At 35.8% G+C, this 24,904-nt stretch overlaps 1 protein-coding gene across 1 annotated transcript in view; it reads right to left on the bottom strand.

Annotated features, from left to right (window-relative positions):
* Positions 1-2,085: 2,085 nt before the first annotated feature.
* The window catches only part of LOC149797089 (N-acylethanolamine-hydrolyzing acid amidase-like), a 30,123-nt gene continuing 7,304 nt past the window's right edge, over positions 2,086-24,904 (bottom strand). Inside the window, exons 2-9 of the mRNA XM_089961768.1 lie at positions 22,218-22,312; positions 20,756-20,825; positions 16,570-16,696; positions 15,508-15,598; positions 13,621-13,700; positions 12,193-12,428; positions 3,515-3,610; positions 2,086-2,271 (exon numbers count right to left, since the gene is read on the bottom strand). Coding sequence (XP_089817894.1) covers positions 2,196-2,271; positions 3,515-3,610; positions 12,193-12,428; positions 13,621-13,700; positions 15,508-15,598; positions 16,570-16,696; positions 20,756-20,825; positions 22,218-22,312 — 871 coding nt within the window. The 3' untranslated portion in view covers positions 2,086-2,195. The remainder of the gene's footprint in view (positions 2,272-3,514; positions 3,611-12,192; positions 12,429-13,620; positions 13,701-15,507; positions 15,599-16,569; positions 16,697-20,755; positions 20,826-22,217; positions 22,313-24,904) is intronic.

Raw genomic sequence — 24,904 nt, 5'->3', positions numbered from 1 at the left:
CTATTCTTGCCATTAAAGGAACAGCTAATACTGTTCCTTCTGTTTATTGTCCTCTTCTCGTTCCATTTTCTCTCTTTTTATTTCTTCCCGCAGCATAACACTACCAGCACTTTTGCCTCCATTTCCTTCTTTATAGCTGACCTGTGAGATGGACTTCCATGTCTTCCAGCTGGCCCCGGATGTGCTGTACATATTCCAAGTGAACTAAGGTCTCTTTCAGTCTTCATCTGATATCTTTTCTCATTTTGTTTTTCTTTCTTGTAAAGTCGACGATAGATAAAGCAAGACTGCCGAATGCACCACTTTTCTATTCTAATTAATTGAAAGAAAACATTCTCTTGAGAAAAAGTGAAAGAAACGAAGAGAGAGAGAGAGAGAGAGAGAGGGAGAGAGACCGTCTCATAGAATTACCAACACCAGTTCTGAACATGATCATATGTTTAATAAGCTCGACTAAGTCATGAATACAGAAATGTAGAGAGAGGATTACGATCGTTATTTTGAGGTTGGGTTTGTGACTGCTGTAGTTACTGTTCTGGAAAATATAATTTTTGGCTAGTCTACGATCACTTCCCTAAGACAGTTGATTTTAAGGGTATTATTAAACTCTGCATGCAGTGTCTTCTTGAGCACAGTCCATACTGTGATGGTACAATTGATATTCGCCTTTCACCGGACATGATGCTTTTAAATTGGCCAGGCAGTGTCCTTCCTTTAGTAACCGATGTTGGTCAGAAAGGTCACTTTCGGCTGATCACTTAAAGATAGGTCAGTCAATTCTATGAATCTTAACTCACACCATCATATTGCAAAATGGCAATCAAAAACATGACATACGCCAGCTGGATGTTTCGTATGAAGTGAAATTTCTCTAGTCGCTTTGCTACGAAAGCAGCTAATGCCGCAGAAAGGAAGCAAGACAAATCATTACGTTAATTCTTTTTTTTATTGAACGAAGACTATACACAAACAACAACAACAACAACAACAAGAATAATAATAATAATAATAACTCTTTTGCTTGGACTCATCTTATTCAGTTAATGGAAATAAATTCTCAGGTGTCATTCGATATTGACATTGTATATTTTGCATTATATGTCACAGAAAATGATTAGTTGTAATTTTTGATTGACATATTATCATACGATTTTGCTTTGCCATAAAACAAGGTATGAGTATTTCGATGTGAATGAATGCGTGACCGAATAAATTTAATAGCCGTTCTCTGATTATAGGCTGGGTTTAGTGTGAAATGAGAGAACTAAGGAAAATATTGTACCGTCCTTGTGTTTTCACAGGAAGCTTTTGTGGGACAGAACTCCGGTTCAGTGAAGTATCGAGTCTCTAAGAGGGGAGACGGAAGTGAAACTAGCAGAGCAGTCGGAGTTGACATGTCTGGTCGGTGAAGAGAGTCGAGGAGGAGTAGAAAAAGGAGTCGAGAGGAGGTAGTGGAGAAGGAAGAGGATTATAGAGAAGTTGAGGAGGAGAAGGAATTTGGAGAAAGTCGGGAGGAAGAGGAGAAGGATTTGGAGGAATAGGAGAAGAATACACAGATGAGTAGAACAGAAGGACAGGTGGAAAGCTGTCTCACACTACTAATTAAATGATGCAATAGGCTATTACCGGGTCTAGCGGAAAGAGAGTACTTTTGAAGCACTTGACTATTGAATTGTTGTTAAATTGTTAGTTGTTGAATTTTACTTCTTTTTAAATTATATTCAATCATTTAACCGTCGGCATTGCTGACTGGGGGCTCGGAGCTTTACATTTATTTTTCACTAATTTAACTTCCAACCAAAATCAAGACTGGGTGGGACTTCTATAATAACTTAAGTAAAATATTGGCAGCACCCCACTCCAACCATAACACACCTACCACAGTGGCGGCATAACAACCCGACACACCACACATTAACTCAGAAGGGTAAGAAACCTAGCAATACAACATGTAAATAAAATAAACGATAAAAAAACAACAACAATGAAATAAGCAATTGTTAATGCGACACTGACAATCAATCATTTTAAGGTTATGTCCCAATATTTCTTTTTTCAATTTTGGAAAATAAATCAAAGACGAGAAACTGCTGCAAATATTTAATAAAACGTCCCTTCTAGACCATCTTAATAAAAGCCCATAAAAATAATGTTTTTTTTCTGCCGTCCTTCATTCAGGTTCCTGTCATGATGAATCAACAGCAATTTCTAATCCAGGCTTGCATCAGCTGGGGTTGAGCCGGGGACATTATCACCGTGTAGGTTGTGTGACTGAAATATTACAGAGAAAATTATCATTATTCTTATGTTACGTGTTTAGGCTCGAATAAACAGTAACACAATAAAGAGTGAAAACAACAAGCTTTGAAAAAATATAATAATTTATTTCCCTGGAAAATTCCGTAAAAATGAAAAAATATGAACTGACCGTTTTAAGAATCAAATCCAAAAATAATCCAAGAATAATCCCGAATAAAAGTTTTTAAGTCCTAATAACAAAATGTTCTAATGATGTCAAGTTCGAGTCAGGACAAAGACCCCAAGATGGAAGACGATGACGTATGCTGTAATATGTAGTGCTGAAGTCTACAGTTCATTGTAGAAACAAGAATTATCACTCCGGTTTTGGAAATCTGAATATATTTTTTTATAAAAACTGTCTTTGATTAAGAATCTCACACGAGTGCGCGTATTTTCCAGGAAAAAACGAATTAATCCTTTTGAATTCAAGAAATTTGAAATAACTCCAAAGGACACAACACCTTCCAGTGTAAAGAAAAAGCCCAACTGTGTTTACTTCTCTAATACGATGGTTTAAGACTTGAATTTTACGCCCCGGATAAGGGTCAAGTGGTCATGTTTACATATAAATAAAATCACGTAGCCCCTGTATGTCCTTGATAAGACCCAATCATTTTACTCTAAGAAATAAAATATATAAAAAAAATTGCTTACATGTTAAATCAGTAGTCCCATCATGACCTCGACAACAACCAATCGTTTTAAAATAAAAACAGAACTTATTTACGTGGTTGCTACTAATTTTAAATTAAGGTCAGGATCTAGGTCAACACCTGGTGTTTACTAAAACGAACAGTCAAGGTCAAATTTTTTCTAAAAAAACATATTAAGTTCCTAACAAACAGAACTACATTATTTTGACATGTAATGATTTTTTTAAAAACTTACAAACAATAAAATCAGAAATAATCAAATCAAATATACATAACATTATTATTATTATTATTATTATTATTATTATTATTATTAAATAAAGATATTAGATTTCTCTTTGTTTTTTCCTTCCTTATACATTCAGTCTTCTTCGATCTTGAACTAGTGTTATTTTGTTCTTTTAACAATAGCTCTACTCATAAAGATATATTTGCATGCATCAAAATGCTCCCTCAGCCTGCGGACCCCATACAATATTCGATTGGGGGAGTTCTCAGATTGATAGGTCTGTTAAGATACGTTGTGAAATATGTTAAACATTCAACACTAAAGAGCTTACTTGTTGAGGACTGGTCGCACAGACATCACAGCAAAGAGAGATGCCTTATTAATGTTGTGTTGTCCCAGCCTGGTCATTGCTTTATTGGCGGGATCTCTGTGAAATGAAATATAGGTCAGCTATGAAACTTACGCAGTTATAGGTAGGAGCACGACAAGCACTCAGACAATCTGAATTACCATTCATTTTGAAACCATGCCTGAAATTTTCTATGACAAGTACGTAATAGATTTGTTTAAAATTACTCGCTGTTTTGCTACTAAATAAGCTAGATTTGCAGACCTCTTCAATTCAGTTGAATTGGAAATTAGCTTGCTAGGGCATATTAATAAAGTGCCAACCATATTATGATGCCCACAATATAGAAATATATAAATATTTTCTCAAGTATGCAGAAAAATAGATGAATTTAACGCAATATTTTGCTACAAATTACAGTAATTTTTAAGAATGACTACATATTTTCATGTGTTTTCTATCAGATATCGATGTGAAAATGTATAAAACTCAATTTTCAACATCTTTTCATGCTGCGTATAAGATATCGATGTGAAAATGTGTAAAGCCAGCAATTGTCAATAAAGCCTATGCCAAAAAAGTCCGCTATCTATCAAACCCGTTCAGTACCCTTTTTTGTGGTGGAACGGATACTTGACATAGAAATGTGCGAGCTAATCAAGACAATACAAGACAAAACTTTATTACACCTAGTTTGTAGAGCTTGCAGCATATGAGGTATATAATAAACAGAAATCGAATATAGCCTGTATTACCATAACATAATGCTTTAAAAGGAACTTACAAGGTTTCTTTAACTAGCTTTAAAATTGCACTGGTGGAAGGAACAATATTGTGTCAGCCAGTAGGTAAAATTTATCAACATGTATACAAGCATGAAGCTTGAGGAGATATGGAAAATATAAGTACAACGTAACGTCATGGAAAATTGAAATACAACGTAACGTCATGGAAAATTGAAGTACAACGTAATGTCATGGAAAACTGAAATATAAAGTAACGTCATGCATCGATAGTATATCCAATGCATTGTTGGAGACTTAATTGCTAAGGGTCTAATGAGTAACGCGATTTAAGTACTGAGTTAACAAGTTTTGTTCCATAAAGTACTGAATGGTACACGTTACAAACAAACTACAACTGAACATATTTCGCATCAGAAGTAAAATTATAAACCTTACGATTCTGTGTCTTTCATTTATCGGCCGTCAAGTATCTCTGATTCAACGATTGTGCATGGTATGAAATTAATATTTTAATACTGGAGTTTTTTTATAACTATTTTTTACTTTTAGACTAAGCGCATTTTAGTTGGCTAACATAAAATAGTCGTGTTTGTAATTTTTACTATAAGGGTGGTAACCCGGTGTGCGATGTACAACGGTGGCCTCTAAGGTTGTGACCCTGTTGCTATAAGGCTTCTGAATTTTGGAACCAGTATCGATCTTATTTATGGAATGCACACATTTATCATATTCCGTGCATATTTCCAGTGCCAAATTACCCATTAAGCATACTAAGCATGTGCTTAGTACACCAGCCCAACAGGGCACCAGAAAAATTCAAATTAATTCTTGATAATAAAGCTGAATTAATTATATATGACCATTTCGATAAATACGTACGAGTATTTTGAGTTGAATGATGGCAACACTGTCATTTTCCCACCATTAAGGCTTTCAATATTGTGTTTTTGAGTTTCATATTTTTTTATTTTATTTTTTTGTTGTGGGTGGCACCTTTTTTCAGAGCTTAGGGCACTGGAAGGCCTTAATCCGGCACTGCATAATCCCCATATTAATACGGAATTATAACAACGATAGAGTGGCAATAAGGCTTTAGTGGACCATACAACAATGGGTAAAACAGTCTGGATCCTTTTCATATCAGTCGGTTTAAAAATATTTATGTGAATCAAATCTCTCGTCACGCGTTAGGTTGACTGATCTAAGGTTTAAACCATTCCAGTCAGGTTAAATGGACTCTGCAAGAAGGCTTGCATGAGTCTGAAAAAATTTTAACTGCAGATATTAGAGCAAGTCAGAATACTGGATCTGGCAGTGAAACTATGTTTCTGGATGGCTGTTAATACATATGTTGCATTCGTATAAACTGTTCATATTCATGATCAAAAAATTATTAAAATAATAAGAACGAGGAAAAAAACAACTATCCAGCAACTTTGGGAAACACCCGGCAAGTAATGCAAATGAATATAGCAACTGTTCCCGTTGCCCATGACCAGAAAATGTCCATCAAGTTTTCATTGTTTGCCCGAAATATAGAGAGCAAGGAATTATATTTAGAACCAAACACAAAATTATATGATCTCCATCGAACTATCCAGAATTTCTGGGAAATGTTAACCCAAATATAGGTATAACATCTCAGAATATCGTTAGCTTCCTTACAGATATCGGGAAAAGGGGAAAAATTTAAATTCCTCTCACTACCATATACATTTTGCTTATTTTTATGGCCTGTTGAAATCTGTGATACCGAAATCATAATCTATCAAGCCCCATAGCATATACCATGAAATCTTTAAGCAATGCAGTAGTAGCAAAACAACAAAGTCTTCCCAATTATTCAGGAAAATTCATAACATGGGGCGATTGAATGCGACCCAGGGGCCTGGGGGAGGGGGAGGGGGCGCAGGCCAAATAGATCAAGAATTGTTGGAAAAGCTGGAGACCAGACGGATATGGTGTGGAGTAATGACAATGCGCATCCGGTGGACCCTATACCGATTGAGAAGGATGGACCTGCCTCCCTGCGCAATGCCAGTAGTAACAGGCCCCATGTAGACACCCATCATCATTAGGACATGAGGGGTAACAATAGTAACAATCATACAAATTATTGTATCGCTGTAAACCAATCAATCCAACACAAGCAATGCACATGGTAACAAAAACAAAATTAGCACCCTATCATTACAACAAAATTAACTAAACAAAGGATGATATAAATTCAGTAGTGTTAAGTACGGACATAGCAGGTTACTAACATCTTTATACCACAATGGTGACAGAAGATTATCCGTAGAACTGCATATATAACTATAACATTAGAAATATATAAATTAATGATATTTATAAATTATGTAAGACCCCAACTTTTTAAGAAATATAAAGTGGTCTAATACCCAGGACCATCAGACCCAGCTGCACAATACGGCACATTAAATATTTCAGAACTTTATATTAAGACCCAACAAATTTTATGTCATATAAGGTGATCCAATACCCAGGATCATAAGGCCCAACCGCACAATGCTGAGCTTAAACAACTTAAAAAATAAAATATGACCCAAAACTTAAGGAATATAAAGGTGGTCTAATGCCCAGGACCATCAGGCCCAGCCACACAATGTGGCAACCAAATAAATAAGAAAGCATAATTAATAATCATTATGCAGTGACTGATGTGGTTCTATTCTCTTTCCAAGACAGCACAGAATTATTCATTCAAAACTGTGCTAGGACGACAATTTATCTTTCGGCAATTGGGATCAAAATTATACCCAGGATAACTGGTGTGCTTTCATTGTGCGTGGGCGCCTCCAACCCTACCCACCTGCCTTTCCACGTATGGACATTGTAATTAAACAGTGTGCCACGCACATATAAATGCGTGAGGGGCGAGGCTCTACTTCCACCGCTCACGACCAATTAAATGGGAAGAAATCAGTCGCGCATGCCCTATGGGCTAATGCAACTATAATTTAAGGAAGGAAGTATAAACTGTTACGTCAGGCATATATGTGTGTCTGTCTAATTTTTGTTTTCCTGCTTTCTACATTTACATCTCTATGATTAAAACTATAGCATCAGTAGAAGCTCTGACAGAAATTTTAAAATGCCCCTTGTATTTGAGCAAAAGCAAGAAATTTACAGGATAACAATTCCTTTTTGTTGTATTGTCTCTATGTGGAATAACTTGTAAATTTTGTTTTGCTTCCTTATGGCATACATACATTCAATGACCATACATGACATTAATTATGGTATTTATTTGATTTTTTTTTTACGAGATAAATGAATATTTTCCCTCCTTGAGCCTTTCATTTGACTTGCTGGAAACATTACTTTCAGGTGAAACAAAGCAATATTCATTAGTCCGACGTATACTTTATCCATGGATAATATAATAAATGTACGAGTGTGCATGTCGAAATTTAATGGGATGTCCTTTGCTAACACACACCCACTCAAGAAGCAAGGGTATTCAGTGTTTGTCATTTTGCCGCCAGAATCCCCCCCTCCAACAAAAAAAAAAAAAATGACGAAGAAGTTTATGGCCGCTTAGCACTGCTGTATTCAAAAGATTTAAACTAGAAAAAAGATGTATTTTCCGAACATTCGTGTATAATGTTCATTCAGAGCATTATTCAGAATTAAACGATTCACCGAGCACAGATACGTTCCTACTTGAGAAAACCTATCCACATATTAAATCTATTTGTTCACCCTTAGGCAATCGGTACAACAAAAATAAAATAAAAACAACAACAGTCGACATAAACAATGAATGTTCTAAAAGCAAGATGTTTTCCAATGTGATCGGAAAATTACCCCCATCTTCCTGGTTCTGTTATTGAACATATTTTTTTATTATTTATAAATGTTGTCTACTTGAGAATTAGTCATTTCTGCCTTGACGTCTGAATGGGAATCAGTCTTATTTTTGTGATCTTTTTTAATTTGAGAGGATTCATTTAATATATTCACTGGAATTACAAAGTTATCTTTGACTGAATCACTATTTTAGAATTATTGTTAAGTCATTCAAGGACATTTTGTATTATGACATTGCGATACATCAAAACTGTTAGCACATTGTCACAGTCCAGGTTATTGGTACATCCGCACATTAAACATCGGAATTCATTCAACACTTGAATTCTGTTTGAAAATTCCACACTTTTGGACTTGTGAAAGAACTTTTAGAACTATTTGGGATTTAACTCACAATAATGTAAGTTCTTGTTAAATTTTCACTTTGCATTCTAGAGAAATACATTATTTGCTGAATTTTACTAAACTTGTTGGTTTTCACTTTTTTTGTTACTTAGTTGAAGACCATAGAAACGTAATAATACCAAGTACATCTTAAGAAACATCAGCATATTTTTTTTACATGACTCTGAAGGTAAAAGTGCATGAAAAACAAATCTAAAATTGCATAGGTTAAAGCATGTTACTGTGGTGGGAATTATAGGTCAAACTGACCTAATTTTGACTAAACGTAAGGTGTTGTACTCATGATGCATCTTTACCACAAGTTACATGACTCAACAAGCAACAGCTGAGGTGAAACTGAGAAAAATGCAAACCTTAATCTAGAAAAACTGAGTTTAACATAACAGTTAGTCTCATATCACTAAATTAGTAAATACAGATTACAGAGACCTAGGTTTTATTGATGGCTGTAGTACTATTCACAAACGCAATTCTAAGCCAATTTATGTCTCCATTGCCAATAGTCTTGCAAAATGTGTTAAATGCAAAGTTTTCAATACCACTCGATTGTGAAATAAGGAACACGCTGGCCTAATTTTGACTCAAAGTGTAATAATCCAGGTAAGTGTTTGTAATCTGGCCACAATAATGGATTCGGAAGTCTCGCCGATTAAATGCTTGAAAAGGTAAACAACTGTAAACCAGGTCAATGCCGCCGACGTTTTTGTTTTTACTATATCCGCGATCAGTTCCTCTTCATTAAGGTTGAAATTAATGTTCAACTATTAAATACAAAATCAAGTTTTGGAGAAAAATATGTCTCTTCTACGAATCCGTGACTAGTCATCATATCTGAGGAGTACATATAATATGTCACAAACCATACCCTCCTAATTAAGAATACGTTCACCAAGTCTTTTAGGTCAACATGAGTGCTAAAATGTATTCTGAATGCCGAAAAGGAAGTCAGAGAAGAGTAACCTGTCCTTGGAGAGAAGGACTGGCGTTAACTTCTTCCAAAGATGTAACTGCGGGGAGGACTTAGGAGAGCGTACTCGTATTATGATTGAATAAACATATTTTACTCTAAGTTTAGTCCATTGCAAAGATTTATTACCTGATTCTAACACATTAGGAGAAATGATAAGATGCGAGGGGAGTTTCAACTGCTTACCCTAAAGTAGAGTGACCCACTTTGGAATGAAGCTTTTCCATGATGACCAAATGCATCTGAGATCGTGAAATGGTAGCCCTTAATAGTGATCAGAGCTAGTTTTTTCTCATCTTAAAGGAACAGGAGGTAAACTTCTTTGACGACGTGACTTGTATCGGAGAGATGTGTCTCTGCATGTACCTCTGGGAAAACAAAAATCCTCTTTCTCCTCATAAAATTTAAAAGTGGTTGGCCTGCATCCCACTTGTTCACAGAATTGTTTGTTTATGCGGGCTTGTGCGATATGAGACAGGGTGTTCAGGTTTAACAGTTTGGATGGTAAAACCCAGATTCATGATGATTTCAGCAGGCAAGGGAATCTAAGTTTTTTTATCGTATCTCACCCGCTAGATTCAGAAGGTGACTAATCGATTATTATCTTACTTAGGCAGTTATTATTAACTGACACTTAAGTTCCCTTGCTTTCCAGAAGACATTATAAATCAGTGGTGGTGGAGAAAAAAGCGTTTGTGCCGAAAACACTCCATGATAGGGAACGGGCGTCGACTACCGATGCTTTTTGAATTGGGACTGGGGAGAGGTCGGTAGGAAGCTTCTCGTTACACCTTGTCCACAAGAAGTCGACCCTAACAGGCGCAACATTTACTGAAGACTGAGATATGAATGAATCATATGGTATTGATCAGCTCAATCTGTCGGGAAAGCATCCTCTAGGACAAAAAGTCTGATTGGATGTGGTGAACGTGACTTTGGGTTTGTTGGTAATATCACCACTTAAGAAAATCCAGGTCTAGGGACTTGTTCCTCCCTTGCCTTGTGATGTTATGGATGCCAGTCGAGTTGTCGGACAGAATGGTAACACCTCTTCAAGATGTCTCCTGCACGATCGAAATATATACACACTATAGCCTTCATGTCTAGGGGTTGATGTGCAAGGTGCATTGCCAAAGTGGCCAAAGTACGCTCATTTCTTGAATTGAAAGCAGGAGGAGAGCACCCAAGGCAGTCCTGTTTGCATATGTTCATATAGTGATTTCTTTCGATTGATCCTGTAGCGGGATAACCATTGTAAGGCAGGTTATGCCATCAGCTCTGCTGGGATGAATCTCTGTGCAGCCCACGTTTTTATCATTTGGTCATGATGCCAATATTTCGGACTCCACGAGGTCTCACCTCAGGAAACGGTAGAACATCGCTTGAGTTACAGCGTTGCGTTGTCTAGTTCACTGCAGTCTTGTACGAGAGAGCCTTGGCCTACATGCCAAACATACCTTCAAAGCATTGCTGAAAATGTGTGATCTTGACCCAACATTAAATTTGCGAGGGCACTTGTAACAGAGATAATTGTCCTAGCTTTATAATTACTCATCTCACGTAAGAATACAATTCATCAAGAGGTTTAGATATAATGTGATCAAATGTTTGATGCAAATTTTCTCTGACTGTTATTTTTACCACCAGTCCAAATGGGCAAGTACGCGTGTTAGTGAAAAATTTCCCTTAGATTTCATGGTAATTAATTCAAAGTAAAAGGACAATTCATTAAGTGGTTTAGAAAATTTCAGCACAAATAAAACTTTAAACCAAACCTTGAAAGCAAACTTTTATTACTGTGATATTGTCTACCAGAGTCAAAAGGTGCAATCAAGCGTGTTTCAGGATGAAGTATCTTAGAGTCATAACGTTTCATGTGAAGGATGGTTATATTCTATCAAGGTGCTTAGGACATTATATGGAAGTTACAAAACTTACCAAACAGTTGACAACGATGAGGTCATCGCAATTGGAGAAGAGACTGTTGCGTCTCACTTCCCATGAACGTGCGCTCGAAAATAAATAGCATCTTCCTATGGTACATTTTCAATTACGCACCATTACTATTTATCAGCAAAGAAAAGAAATATGTTCAATATTTACAACCTTAATTCGTCAAAACTAGTCATAATATAGAAGTCCCACACGATCAAATGATATACATATGTCATTATCCAAAATGATCCCAAAGATGGTTATTAAACTGATTATATGTCTTCACATTCCATACTTATCCAATATTTAATATTTGTTAATTGGACTAAATGTGCGTTTTTATAAGGATTCAGGTCACAATTATTACTTCCGGTTCTGTACCTACGAATGTAGTCCCAGTCTTTTTTTTAGCAATTTTTCCACTCGTGTTTTATTGGCGATGCGTTTATTATATGAAGGCCTTTTATATGTTGATTTAAAGGAAATTATTCTCTTTATACTATGAGCATTATGGTTTGGTTGGCTGTGTGCATTTTGGCGACAATACACAGTGAGTAATGAGGCATGGTAGCCAGTACCGGAAGTGAAATATGTGACCCCAATGCACGTTGTTTTGTTTACAGTGCAGCTTCACAAAAATAAGAGTTAACCTGTGACAAGAATTTTACCGTGGACACACTGGAAGGATCAGCAATACCAATAAATGTAGGGTCTATAGAGGAAAAACAATTGTGTTATGAGACCTGTCAATGGGAACTAACTCTGTCTATTACCTCCTGTCATCATCTGGAGGTGGTGTTGTCCAGTGGTCATAATTTGTTTCTACCTCAAACCAACGTCCATGGGATGGATCAAGTCGCCAGATATCGATGGTCTCCAGTCTGTCTTTAGTGATGACTGCACCTTCCCCAGGGTTGACCCCAGCTAAGATGAAATACACTGAAGCCACAGTGTCTGTAGTGGACAGATGATTGATGGCACTCTCAAAATCTGGCTCATTAGCAAGAGTCTACAAATTTAAATGGATAGAGCTGCACATAGTGGCACCTCAGTATAAAGCCCCTCAGTAAAACACTGTCCTGCTAATATGGGTGTGGTTATGGGTCAGATTAAACTGGTTAAACTTTATTTTATTTTTGTAATTGAATCATTTTAGTTGTATTTAGATTATTAATAACATGAACCAATTATAACACTGTTTCCTTTGAATAAATATACATTATTTTGTGTGTTCGGTCAGTATTATGACACCTTAATATAAGGTGACCTCCCCTGTAATGACAGTCACATTATTAGCTCCAATGATGAGTGTACTGCAGCTCAGTTAAACCATTTAGTTAAAAACAAGTCTTTGATTCTTCAGTGAAATCAACGAAATAACACCTAATTCGGACATGTACTCAGAAATCGTCTTACAACAGAGAAAAATACACATCTACTATCTTTACTGTCCTGACACTACTAAACTTATCAACATGTAAACTCTCCTATCTTTACTGTCCGTGCGCGACAACAGTATAAAGCTCACCATGTACACTTTACTATCTTTACTGTCCTGTCAGTACACGAATATAAAACTCACCATCATGTACATTTTACTGTCTTACTGTCGTGGCATTACGATAGTATAAAATCACCAACATGCAGACTCTACTAGTGTGATAGTATACAATTCGCCCAACATTCACACCCTACTATCTTTAAGGTCCTGGCAGATTGATAGAATAAAGCTCGCCAACATCTTGTAAATCTTTTCATTGCATCATCAATAATACTTTGGAAATCAAGTAGACATGCGATATATGCAAAACAAATATATGGCATCATGCTTTTATGTGGAAGAAATGTATCTTTTTAAATTTTACCGTGAAATATAATTTTACGAGTTCTAATTTCATGCGAGATTATTCAAAGCTTTAGTTAGTGAAAATTTTGAAACCATATTCAGGATGAATATTTTTTATGAACTTATTTTGTAGCTGTCTTTTTATATACCTTTTAAAGGAATGTATAATATTTACTTTTTTATCTTTAGCTATTATATATTTACGTTATCTTCCAAATTTTTATGCAATGTGTACCTTTTTGTCTGTAATTTTAACTTTCGTGCCGTTATACCTATACATAAACACATTCATACATACTTAAAGCCAAATGTTTATAAACTAAACAAAACGGTAATCACTTAATGAAATACTCACATCTCTAACAAGGAATGACATAGGCACTGCTTTCTTGTCAAGTATTGCCAGTAAAATATTTTCAAAGATGGATCCCTGATCTGAAAGAAATAACACCCATGTTACACGAATAGTTGAGGTGAAAATATTGTTTGACCTTTACAGGCTTCTCTTGCCTAGTATAAATGCATCACTTAATTCACAAAATTTACAAGACTTTACGAAGTTAATAAAGCAGAACTTACATTTACCAAAGCTGAACATGGGATACAGATTTCTACATCAGAAAACAATAAGTGGGTCGGGAAAGTACTGCTTTTAAATTATACATGGGTGTTGGGGTTTAACTAGACTGGATCTGCTATTATATATTGAGAGCTTCTTTACGACTGCAATGACCATGCGAATACTTCCGTTGCTGTAGATATTGTCAGTACTGTTCAGTGACAATTGCATTTCTGGTACAATAAAAGCTCAACTCAACAATCCAGACTCATCAGAAGACGAGAAAATAGTTGAGGCAAACAGATTATGGTATCAAATCTGTATTTGTATCCATTTAACAATGGTTTTAACCCAAGTTGTTTAGCGTTTGAGACATACGATACCACTTACGAAACCAGCTTATCTGGTCCGGACCTTTAACTCTAGTGGTAGGTATGCTTCATCGTGGGACAAGAGGAACCGGGGTCAGTAGTTGTTACAGGGACAGTTAGACTTTGTGTGATCTCTTTCTGTTACATTGGAGCCTTGGCTGACTCTTTGTAGCAGGTGGAGAAATGGGTTTCTTTAAGAGGTGAATCTTTAGTTAGGGCTGAGGACGAATGTTAGAGGAAGGAACTTATTTTCCCTGGCCAGTTATTCCTATATTCCATCCGTACTTTCCTTGACCATTTATTGCCATACTCTATCCAATTACAAATCGGCATGAGAAACCTGTACTTTCCCGGGATACATATTTCCATACTTCATCAAAGTACAACTCCACATGAGAAACATATATTTTGTCTGGCCATTTATTCCCATACTCCCTCAAATTACCAATCTGCATGACAAACGTGTGGTCTCCTTGGCCATTATTTTCCATCCTCCATCCAATTACATATCCGCATGAGAAAAATATACATTCCCATGTCACTTTGTCCAATACCTCGTCGATACTTTCTCTGGTCATTTATTTCCATACTCCACGCAGTTATATGAAATCTGTACAATTGCTTGCCATATATTCTCATACTCAATCTGTATTTCCCTTGCCATATATTCTCATACTCAATCTGCATTTCCCTTGCCATATATTCTCATACTCAATCTGTATTTCCCTTGCCATATATTCTCATACTCAATCTGTATTTCCCTTGCCACTTATTCTCATACTCTATCCAATTACAACTGTGGTGAGAAAGCAGTAAATCCACCTGCCATTTATCCACATGCTCCTTTCATGGGATGCATTATAATACATATGCACACAAGCAAAGATTGGCTTTAACCAGTCCATGAGAAGAGGGACGGTCCTAAGAAGGTCACTAGTAGTGGCAGGGGCCTTAAACAGTTCAGCAGAAGTGGTATCAATGTGCAAAATCAAGGAAGAAATATAAGCGAAATCACACGATTTCTATTCATTTTATTACAAAAGTGTCGACTAGAATCAACTCTAAATCACCAGTATACAGTTTTAAACTTGTATATTATGAGTGACATGAGCGTATAGAAGCATTGTGGGGTACATGTACAATTAGGTCCTTTAATCTGACACAAATCCTTGCTATTACTCATAATATATTGAACGCAAATGTCATTGACTTAAGTTTTATGCGGAGCACATTTCAAGAATGTATAACATTCGTGTATTAAATTGGATTAATGAGTGTCTGATAAATAAAACTGTAATGCACTATATTTTACCTCTCTCATCGACTGTGATGCTGAAGGCCTTTGGTTTCTGTCCAGAAAGGATTCCTATGTAGCCAGCATATGTAATTGCACTGTACACTGTCTGAAAATCAATAGTAGTATTTAACATATGTATTCAATGAGACATTTTGTACATAAAATGCAACCAATAATGTAACATTTCTTTCACAGGTGTAATAACTGTCTGAAAGTCAGTAGTAGTATTTGACATATATTTATTCAGTGAGTAGTCTTGATATAAAAATACAGCGAACAATGTAACATTTTTATGACAAGTGTGATATCTGATAAAAATAATGAAATACTGACGGCTGGAAGGATAGAGTGATACTAACTCCAGTGATATTATTTGTCCTTTTACAATAAATAATATTTTATAATATTATACTCAGTTCTATGTTCTGCAGATGTCACTAGAGAACTTACATTACAATCTGAAACATTAGTTGTGAAACTACTGTGATGATTTCATTTAACCAGTGTTTTCTACAACTGTGGCAAATATTAACCATCAGTAGCACACTATCCAAGAAAAGAAAATACGGTTGGGTGTATTCATTTTGCTATGATCATCAATACAAATATAATTAGGTAATAAAATGTACAAGGAAGCGCACTTACTGAAATAAAACTATTCACTTAAATGAAAGTATTACACTACCATAAAGTTGGCTGATGGGAACTATTTCAGCGGGTAAGGGCCTCTACTCAAATTTGTATCAAGTTCTAGAAAGCCCTTACATGCCAAAACAGTCACGATATAGCGATTTAGATGACAGTTTGTTTTGGATACAAATGTGAATTTTAAGTAATAAAAATATTATTGAAAGCTGGCTTTGAGCAAAGAAATAATGTCTTGTATTTATTCAAAAGAACTGGTACGAGCTGATTAACTCTTCTACGGTACGTGCCAGGATTTGTTGCTGCTATGGGATTCATTACTTATCAGGTACAATTTTCATAATGTTGCTTATCCATAACATATACATATATAACAAAAACTGTTACCATGTAGAATCTCACAATATAAATAAGCATAGACTGATAACACACCTGTTCTTGGCTGATAAAGTCCACATGGACAGTGATGTTTCGAAGCATGCCGCCAAAGTCGTAGTCAAGGTTTCTGGAATGCCAGATCTGGCCATGGTCGTCCTGGCTCACAATGCTTGTACAAAACCTGTGGAGACACACACCATATATGCTTCGGTGTAATGAATATACAACTGTGAACAATATAGATTAAAATCTTCTGCTGCATCATGCGATCTCAGAATATGGTCTGCTGCTATTCTTGTTAAGCGCATAGCTCAGTTTGTCAGCATATGACAGATTATGGTCTGCAAATGCACTGTTATTTCTACTACCGATTCAAGGTGAACATCTCACGGCTCCATTTGATGCTGCACTATGCGCCAAAGCAAATCTGAGCCTATACTGTTTGCAGCTGAATGCATGATGTATATGGTGAACTATAATGGCGCATCGGCTGCTCTGCCAGTGCATCGTGCAATGATCAACCTAAGTCTATGTTGTTTTCAGTTAAGTCCATCGTAAACAAAGTAAAAATGAATGGCTGCATTTGTTGGTGCATTATGCAATGATAAATCTGAGCCAAAGTTTCAGGTTGGGTGGCCTATTGGTTAGAACGTCCGCCTCGGATGAGGGAGGTCGTGGGTTCGATCCCCGGCCGTCTCATACCAAAGACTTACAAAAATGGTACTAGCAGCTGCCTCGCTGGGCGTTCAGCATTAAGACTGGTCGATCTGGTGTCAGGATAATGGGTCTGCGACATGATGCCCCAGTGCAAGACATCTCTATAAACTGCCACACTGCAGACATCGTAGCGATATGACTAAAACATTGTTAAGGCTACGTTAAAAATCCTAATCACATCACATCAGGTTGGGTATATGTTAAACCTTTTGAAAACTGATACATGTATATAGCCAATGGTCTAAGCATTAATAAATCAAATTAACGATTTATAGGTTAACGTATTTTCAATTATGGTGAACTTTTTTGAATATATATGCCAAATGTGACGGTAGAGGTCATTACATAGAAATATTTGGTAAAATGACCCTGTCATTAATTATCCATAAAATAGTATCTCAAGATGTATTTAAAACTTTATTAAATTAACTCACGTTAAAGATCATAGACTCTGCTTATCAAATATATAAAGAAACGTGTTCGTAGATGACTGAATTGTTTCATTTTGACACAGTTATTGGTACCACATTGATTTTCCGGAACAGAAGACTTGTGCAGTCCATTTACAGCAGGTCAAAAATTACTAAAGATTTCTAAAGTATGATATTTTTAATTGACTTTACCTTTTTCTTTCAAGCGATTCTTGTTTCGGTAAAGAAATTTCAAAAACATTTATTTTATTTTCTCTCCCTTAATTTACAGATCTACGATGTACTTAGATAACAACTGATGTCATATTGTTGACGTCATAACATTGAGACGTAAGCGTTGATTACATGAAAAATTGCATTCCTAATATATGTTTGCCAATGTAATGTAACAAAACAATACATATAATGTTAATACTGGCCGTTTGCAAAAAGCCAAAATACTCTATTTTGTTCTGCAATCGTTGAGGTCATGTGGAGGAAAGAAGTTTTATTCCAATTCAACTTTTAGACTCAAGCGGCCATTGTTTGGATGGTCAAATAAATAATGTGTACATCATACGCAGAACTTTACTATGAAACCTCATTTAGTAAACATCGGCATAATTAAAGCATATGCTCATATAAAAACAACAGAAAGTCCCCCTCGATACAATACTATGAAATAGCCAAAATCTGACAAGACAGCAGCTGACTGGTTTCTGAAGACTCCACCCTGTGACATCGCGAATGACACTGTAGACATGTGTCTCTTTGAAAGCGTTAACGTTTCGTCCTTAGTAAAGAAACTATATTTATACTTATCCACACAGTCTTCACATTACAAAATTGTTTGATCTTTTGATTCTTATTTATATACAGGCTCCACTGTTCCTTTTAATTTACAATTATATGAGATAACCTTAAGCAAGGAGTCCCTTGACTTTAAAATCCATGTCAGAATGGGAACTATCAGCTTGTTTATTGGATACAACTAAATATAAAATTTGGTGAAACTTATATATCTAAACTCAATGGCGTTAAAAAGGAAAAATATATTTTAAAAACTGCTAACGATGACTTTTGACTTAACCCCAACGTCAATCAGGTTTATTGTTCATAAACGTTCGGATTTTAAAAAAAAATTGTTTTTGTTTTCTTTTTTTTTGTGGGGGGGGGTCAGATCTACACCGTTTTGATTTCTTAACCAGTTAAATACTGTATAAATGTTTAAGTGAAAACTCTGTGTCAATACTACAGTTCAGGGTAGGTATCCATGTATATATGTTTTTGATAACAGTCCGGGATAGTTCATTATCATCTCAATGTATGAACAACTGTATACTGCAGGAAAAGAAAGCATTTTGGTCATTGCTGGTATGGTCATTTTCCTTTAGGACCATCACATGTAGTGATAAGTGGTTTAACGGAAACCTGTGGCAATACGACTATCCTTTCACTAGGATTAGTGATAACAAGATGTTTAAGATGGCACCGACTTATTATCACCATGATTATTTAGGTCATGCGAGACAGAGTAAGAGGTCTTATGGTGAAAAACGTACGATAGCATAAACATCTGTTCGCAAGAAGTAGCTATAACAAGATTTTTTACTTCAGTACTGTGATGGTCGTCTCGGAATTTTGATCGGAGCTAGTTACTTTTAGGATAAAATACGTACCATAGGAACTTAAATAAAACCTCATGATTCTACGACTGTAAACTCAGAGATAACACGTATTTCAAGACAGTCAACAAGCCCAGATGGCCGAGTGGTCTAAGACACCCTCCTTTACTAATCACTGCCCACTCACCTCTGTACTTGTGGTTCGAGTCTAGGTCTCAGCATATTGGGTATGTGAGACAGCTTGCCACTAGCTTCCAGTGGATCGGTGGTTCTTACCGGGGTTTCCCCGGGTTGTTCGTCCACCAGCTATACTGGCCGCCATGTATAGTCTATCTTGTGCTGATAACTGGCGTTAAACTGGCGTTAAACCCCGCACCAACAACAATAACAACAACAATCATGAAATTGCCTGTTTTACTATCACCATTGTCACCCAGTCCAACACAGTCCAACTAGAACTCTTGTAGTGAAAACCTCTTGTCGATACGACTATGCGCTCAGGAGGGGTAGCGAAAACAAATATTTTCATAATTGCAGGTGTATGATCATATTGATCGAGAGAAGGGAACTATTGTGATTTAGGCCCAACTAGACATCAAAAGAAATTTTACTGTGAGAACACCATATCGACTTAATTACCAATCAAGTAGAACAACGATAAAAAATGTTTTAAATTGCCACAATGCCATCATGATGGATGTTAAATTCGCACCAGTTTAAACAAAACCATCTACTAGTTATCTTAAGAGATATTTCTGAGAATGTTCCATATTGACATCAGAAGCTATAACAAGAATTTAAGCTGGCTGCTCTGACTTCAATATTGAATGTCAGACAGGCTCTGTTTTCATATAGAGTTAACTAGATATAATGAAAAGTCATTTAGCAAAAACTCAATTTGATTATCCACTCAGAAGAGTTACGATAAGAAAAGTTTGCATATAGCTGCCGTGGCGACCATACTGGATGTCTGAGGGGCACCATTTTCATTTAGGACAAACTATGTATGTACAATTTCTTGTTAACCAATCTAATGGTCTAGAGGGAGTTGCGATAACAAAATTGTGAGGACATATGGGCAACGGACTAGAGATGACAAGCCATCGTATATACTCTTCCAGTCTGTGACCAGTTCAGCTAAAAAAAAAGACAAATATTGACTGTTCCTTGACCTTGAAATCTCATTAGTATATGGTACGTGATTGTTTTTTTGGTTTTTTTTTATGTTAATTTCAATCACTTTCAACAATCACCATTTACATATACATAAAAAATAACAAAAGATCTCAAGCACTGTGGATAGAAAGTAAGTCCTATAAGAGTGGATGGTTTGATCGGAGGACGTCAATGAAGTGGCCCGAGCATCATTTGTCATGTAAAAATAATAAATTAATTTATGCCCAAAGAATAAATCTTCAAGAGATCTTATTTATTTTCATTAAATTATATCATCAGTGTTAATTATATGTGACTACCGGAATTACTTACGCTGAGATATCATATATAAGGTTGACAAGAACCACGTCACCCAAGCTGCAATTCAATGCTTTGGCAATACCTTTAGAAATAAATAGCACAAAGTTAATGACAAAGTTACTAAAGTTCCAAAATAGAAAATGATCCAGTCATAACGCACAGTTTAATGTGACTTTCTTGACAGGCACGTTCTGCTCTGAATTTATCGCAAGTTTGCCTCCGATACAAACCCATGATCAGATAGGCACATTAAATTCCACTTAATTTTAATACATTATTCTCACTCATAATATTGCAATAAAGTAATTTATGCTGTTTGAAAATTTTGTAACCTGAAGTTTTCAAATTTGCAATCTATTCTGTACCAAAAAATAACTGTTAAACTTTACAACAAAATTGCAGGTAACGTTTTTCTTTAGATAAAGCTGAACATAGATTTACTAATAAAGAATATTTAATCCGTATCTTTAACGTTCATTATCAGTACACCTGAAAAACTAATATATTAAAAATGTACAAAAGTACAGCGATTAGTGAAGGATAAACTGCAGCAAAATAATTAAGACTAGCTTGTAAAATAATTTAGATTATACAAAGTCTAATACTAATAATTGGTAGTTGGTAAATAATAATTAAAGTAACACTGTAATATACTAGTCTCATGTTTTATTTGATTCCATCTGATGCCAATTACCGTATATACTCAGTTATAAGCCTCATCAAACTGAAAACAACATCTACCTTCGCAGACTCGGGATTTATGTTGTTTGTTCTATTGAATACTCATAACAAACTGATTCAAACCAGATCCCCCGGCGCATTTTATGACGGCAGATTTATATCTGCTGTTGTCATTTAGAACCGTCTTATAAGCAAGTACTTACTGTTCATTTCTGATAAGACATTATAGGCTTTTTCATAATTACCTCCCCTGAAACACTTCCTCCCTTCTTACGAGTTTCTTTTAAACAGAATGTATATTATGAGTTCATACCACGAAATGGTGCTTCATCTGCAGGATATTTCAGTTTTACATGAACACGTGAACAGTAAATAATGTATCCGGACATATTACAACAAACGTATTGTAACCTAATTTTATTTAGAGTACAAAGTCTAAGAATTTTTTCGATCCATCAAAATGCATCTAAAGGTGACCCCAGAGATGGTTAAACTACCTTGTTATGGAAAGAGAGGCATGATTGTCGTTAATTATGAATGGAATTAAACAAGTTTAACGTATAGTACAAACTATAATCAATAAATCCCCTGTCAATAACAACGCATGGGATCGTTACGACAGTGATTTGTTTAAAACTATGGGGACGGGACGATGTGGTGGTGGCATTACGTATGAATGAAACTACATACAGTGAAAAGAGATGGAATAGCAAAGCTTGACATGGCTTGATACTCTTTTGTAATGAATAAATGCAACAGCTGTGATTCTGATTCAATGAATGGGCTACTTCACCTCTCATCTCTCCTGCATATGGCTGCTTAATGTAGTTGTCTATATCAGCTCCGATCTCCTCAACTAGGGGTATTAGATCCTCGGGAACATAGGATCTGAAAAGGAGAAGGGATGGTATTAATTTTGTATGAACATGACTACATGGGGGCGCTCACCAGTTATCATGTACTTTTGAGAGAGTAAAAACATGCACATTGGCGAGAATGTTGGCATACCTCGAGTCTACTTTGATGTAATGTGGCTGACATTTCTTTGGATATTGTACTTATGGAAATTGTACATAAGCTAAGCACACTGCTAGCTGAAATGACTTCTCCCTCGTGCTACAAAAATATCAGCCTGAATTAGTCTAAAGTATACTATCCATAGCAGCTATTAAAATAAGGAAAATGAATTTTGCCAGACTAGACAATACCAGCTTCTGAAAGTGCAATGAATGAATTACCAAACGAATAAAATGTATAAAAAATGTTATCGTTTTTTTAAAACAATTTACCTCTGAAGTTCAGGAAGTGAAAATGACCAAGTGGAGCTAGCAGTTGTTTGAAAGGTGCACGTCTGGAGTAAGGCCAAGCTCTCTAATCAATATTACACCAATTAATCATACAGCAAAATTAAGGGAATTAAAGGTTTTTGAACAATGCGTAATATATACAAGGTATTTTTTTAAATAGCCAGTATAACCAGTGAGGAAACCAGGGGAAATTCTTTGCCTTTAAAATTCTAAGCAAAATACGAAACTGTAGAGCGCCACCATAGAGTTCTGATCGACAAGTAAAATACGAGTATTCGTTGGTATGCAACATGCTTACTCACGATGCATCAATGCAAGAAAAACATCTTTTATTTATCGTATGGAACAATACAACATGACTTTGTATGACGCTTTGAAACAACGTTGTTGCATTTTCCCTGCTGGCAAGAAAGACAGTTGTTGGCCGTATTTTTACTTGTGACCATTTTGGGTATGAACTGAAGCAATTACTATGCATTTCGAAACTGAATAAAGCATGATGTTTAACACTCTCAATACTCCCACCAATATTAATAACATAAATAAAACTTAAGACTTACAGCAATGGCTTCAAACATTTATGTAACCTAACTTAGTGGGTAGGATTGTACTCGTTGCCCAGATCTTGTACTGAACTAGCTGCCAAACTTGTTTAGGGAATTGGTTATAGCTTGCAAGAATTAACATTGTGTTAATTAGTATTACCGTAATCATTCTCACCATCTTAATTCATGGGCATTTGAATTATCTATGGATTCTCTGCATCAATAAACCAGATGAGATAAATAGTTGTTACTTAAATTACTTTGGTGCACCATATTGTTTTGGTGGTTTGTGAATCAATTTTTTTTCCGTCTGTAAGTTTTCATATACCATCAAAGCAAAACCATCATTGTTATGTTCGTTCCTCTAAAGTTGGCAACGATGTTTTCTAATTAAAATTGTGCAGGTTCTATGTACCTATGAAAAGTATAATTTTTTAATACTTTCATTATTTGCACATCAGAAAAAGGATATTGAATAATGTATGAAAACATCAAGACAATGCAATAGTTGAGTGTAGCATTAATATGATGTCAAATAACTCATCAATTCACGTGGACCAATCAGGATATGCTTATACTAAAAGGGATCCAAAGAAAGCAATTAAAAGACTATGTCTCTCTATTCCCGCCAAAATAGAATTACTATTACACTTGCCACACTCAAAATAATTTTCATCATTGGAGGTAACGTCTGGAATTTAGCGAATACAACTAAGTATAGCAAGATGCAACCATGATAGTCAGGATGCATTACAGTCTGTCATGGTTAAAACGGTGGAGATCAAAATACCAAAGTGATCATAAATTAATCGGGGGTGCTACACTATAAGAAGACCATGTAGGACTGAACAAAACCGAAAACAGGAAGAGAATATAATTACGTTACTCAACTCAGACAATGGCGAATGCAGGAAAACTGAAGTATCATATGTGAGTCACGTACTTAACAGCCAAGGTTTCATACTCTTTGTATTTAACTTTATATTGGGGCCTCTGTCTAACCTTACTGAACAAAATACTTTATTATAGCTAGACAGTACTAGGAGAAAGGTTTTGTTTTTAAAACAATGCTTGCACGTAGCACTACAGAAGGCCTTACTGCAAAGGAGCTGCTGGTTAAATAGCCTGGATAAAGCAAGACATCCAGTAGGTGTATCCCACTTAAGATGAGATAAAACCTAAATATTCGATTGAACATACTCTGTTGAACAAAGACCAAGGAAAAAGATGTGAACAATAGGCAACAAATTACCCATTTATTTAACAAGCAAGAGAAGCTAAGATTCTAATTGTTGAAATGTTTTAACTTAATTTGAAGTAGAGAGCTTCCACATGAATGGAAAATATTTATGCACTTCACAAACGAAATACAATTAAGGGTAATGTAAATGTTGTGGAAGTTCTCTGTTTGAAACTAAATTCCATCCAACCGGATGTAAAAATGTATATTACATAAACTGAAGCGCTGCAACAAAGAACTGGATCCAAACATTGAAGCTTCATCCGAATAGACATATCGCTACGATGTCTGTAGTGTGGCAATGTATAGTGATGTCTCGCACTGGGTCTTTATACTGCAGATATGTAGCATGATGTCCTACCCTGTCACATTATCCTGACATCAGGCC

Source organism: Sinohyriopsis cumingii, chromosome 6, assembly GCF_028554795.1.
Source record: "Sinohyriopsis cumingii isolate HCF-2022 chromosome 6, ASM2855479v2, whole genome shotgun sequence".
NCBI lineage: Eukaryota > Metazoa > Mollusca > Bivalvia > Unionida > Unionidae > Sinohyriopsis > Sinohyriopsis cumingii.
This window is presented reverse-complemented; position numbering and strand designations above follow the sequence as displayed.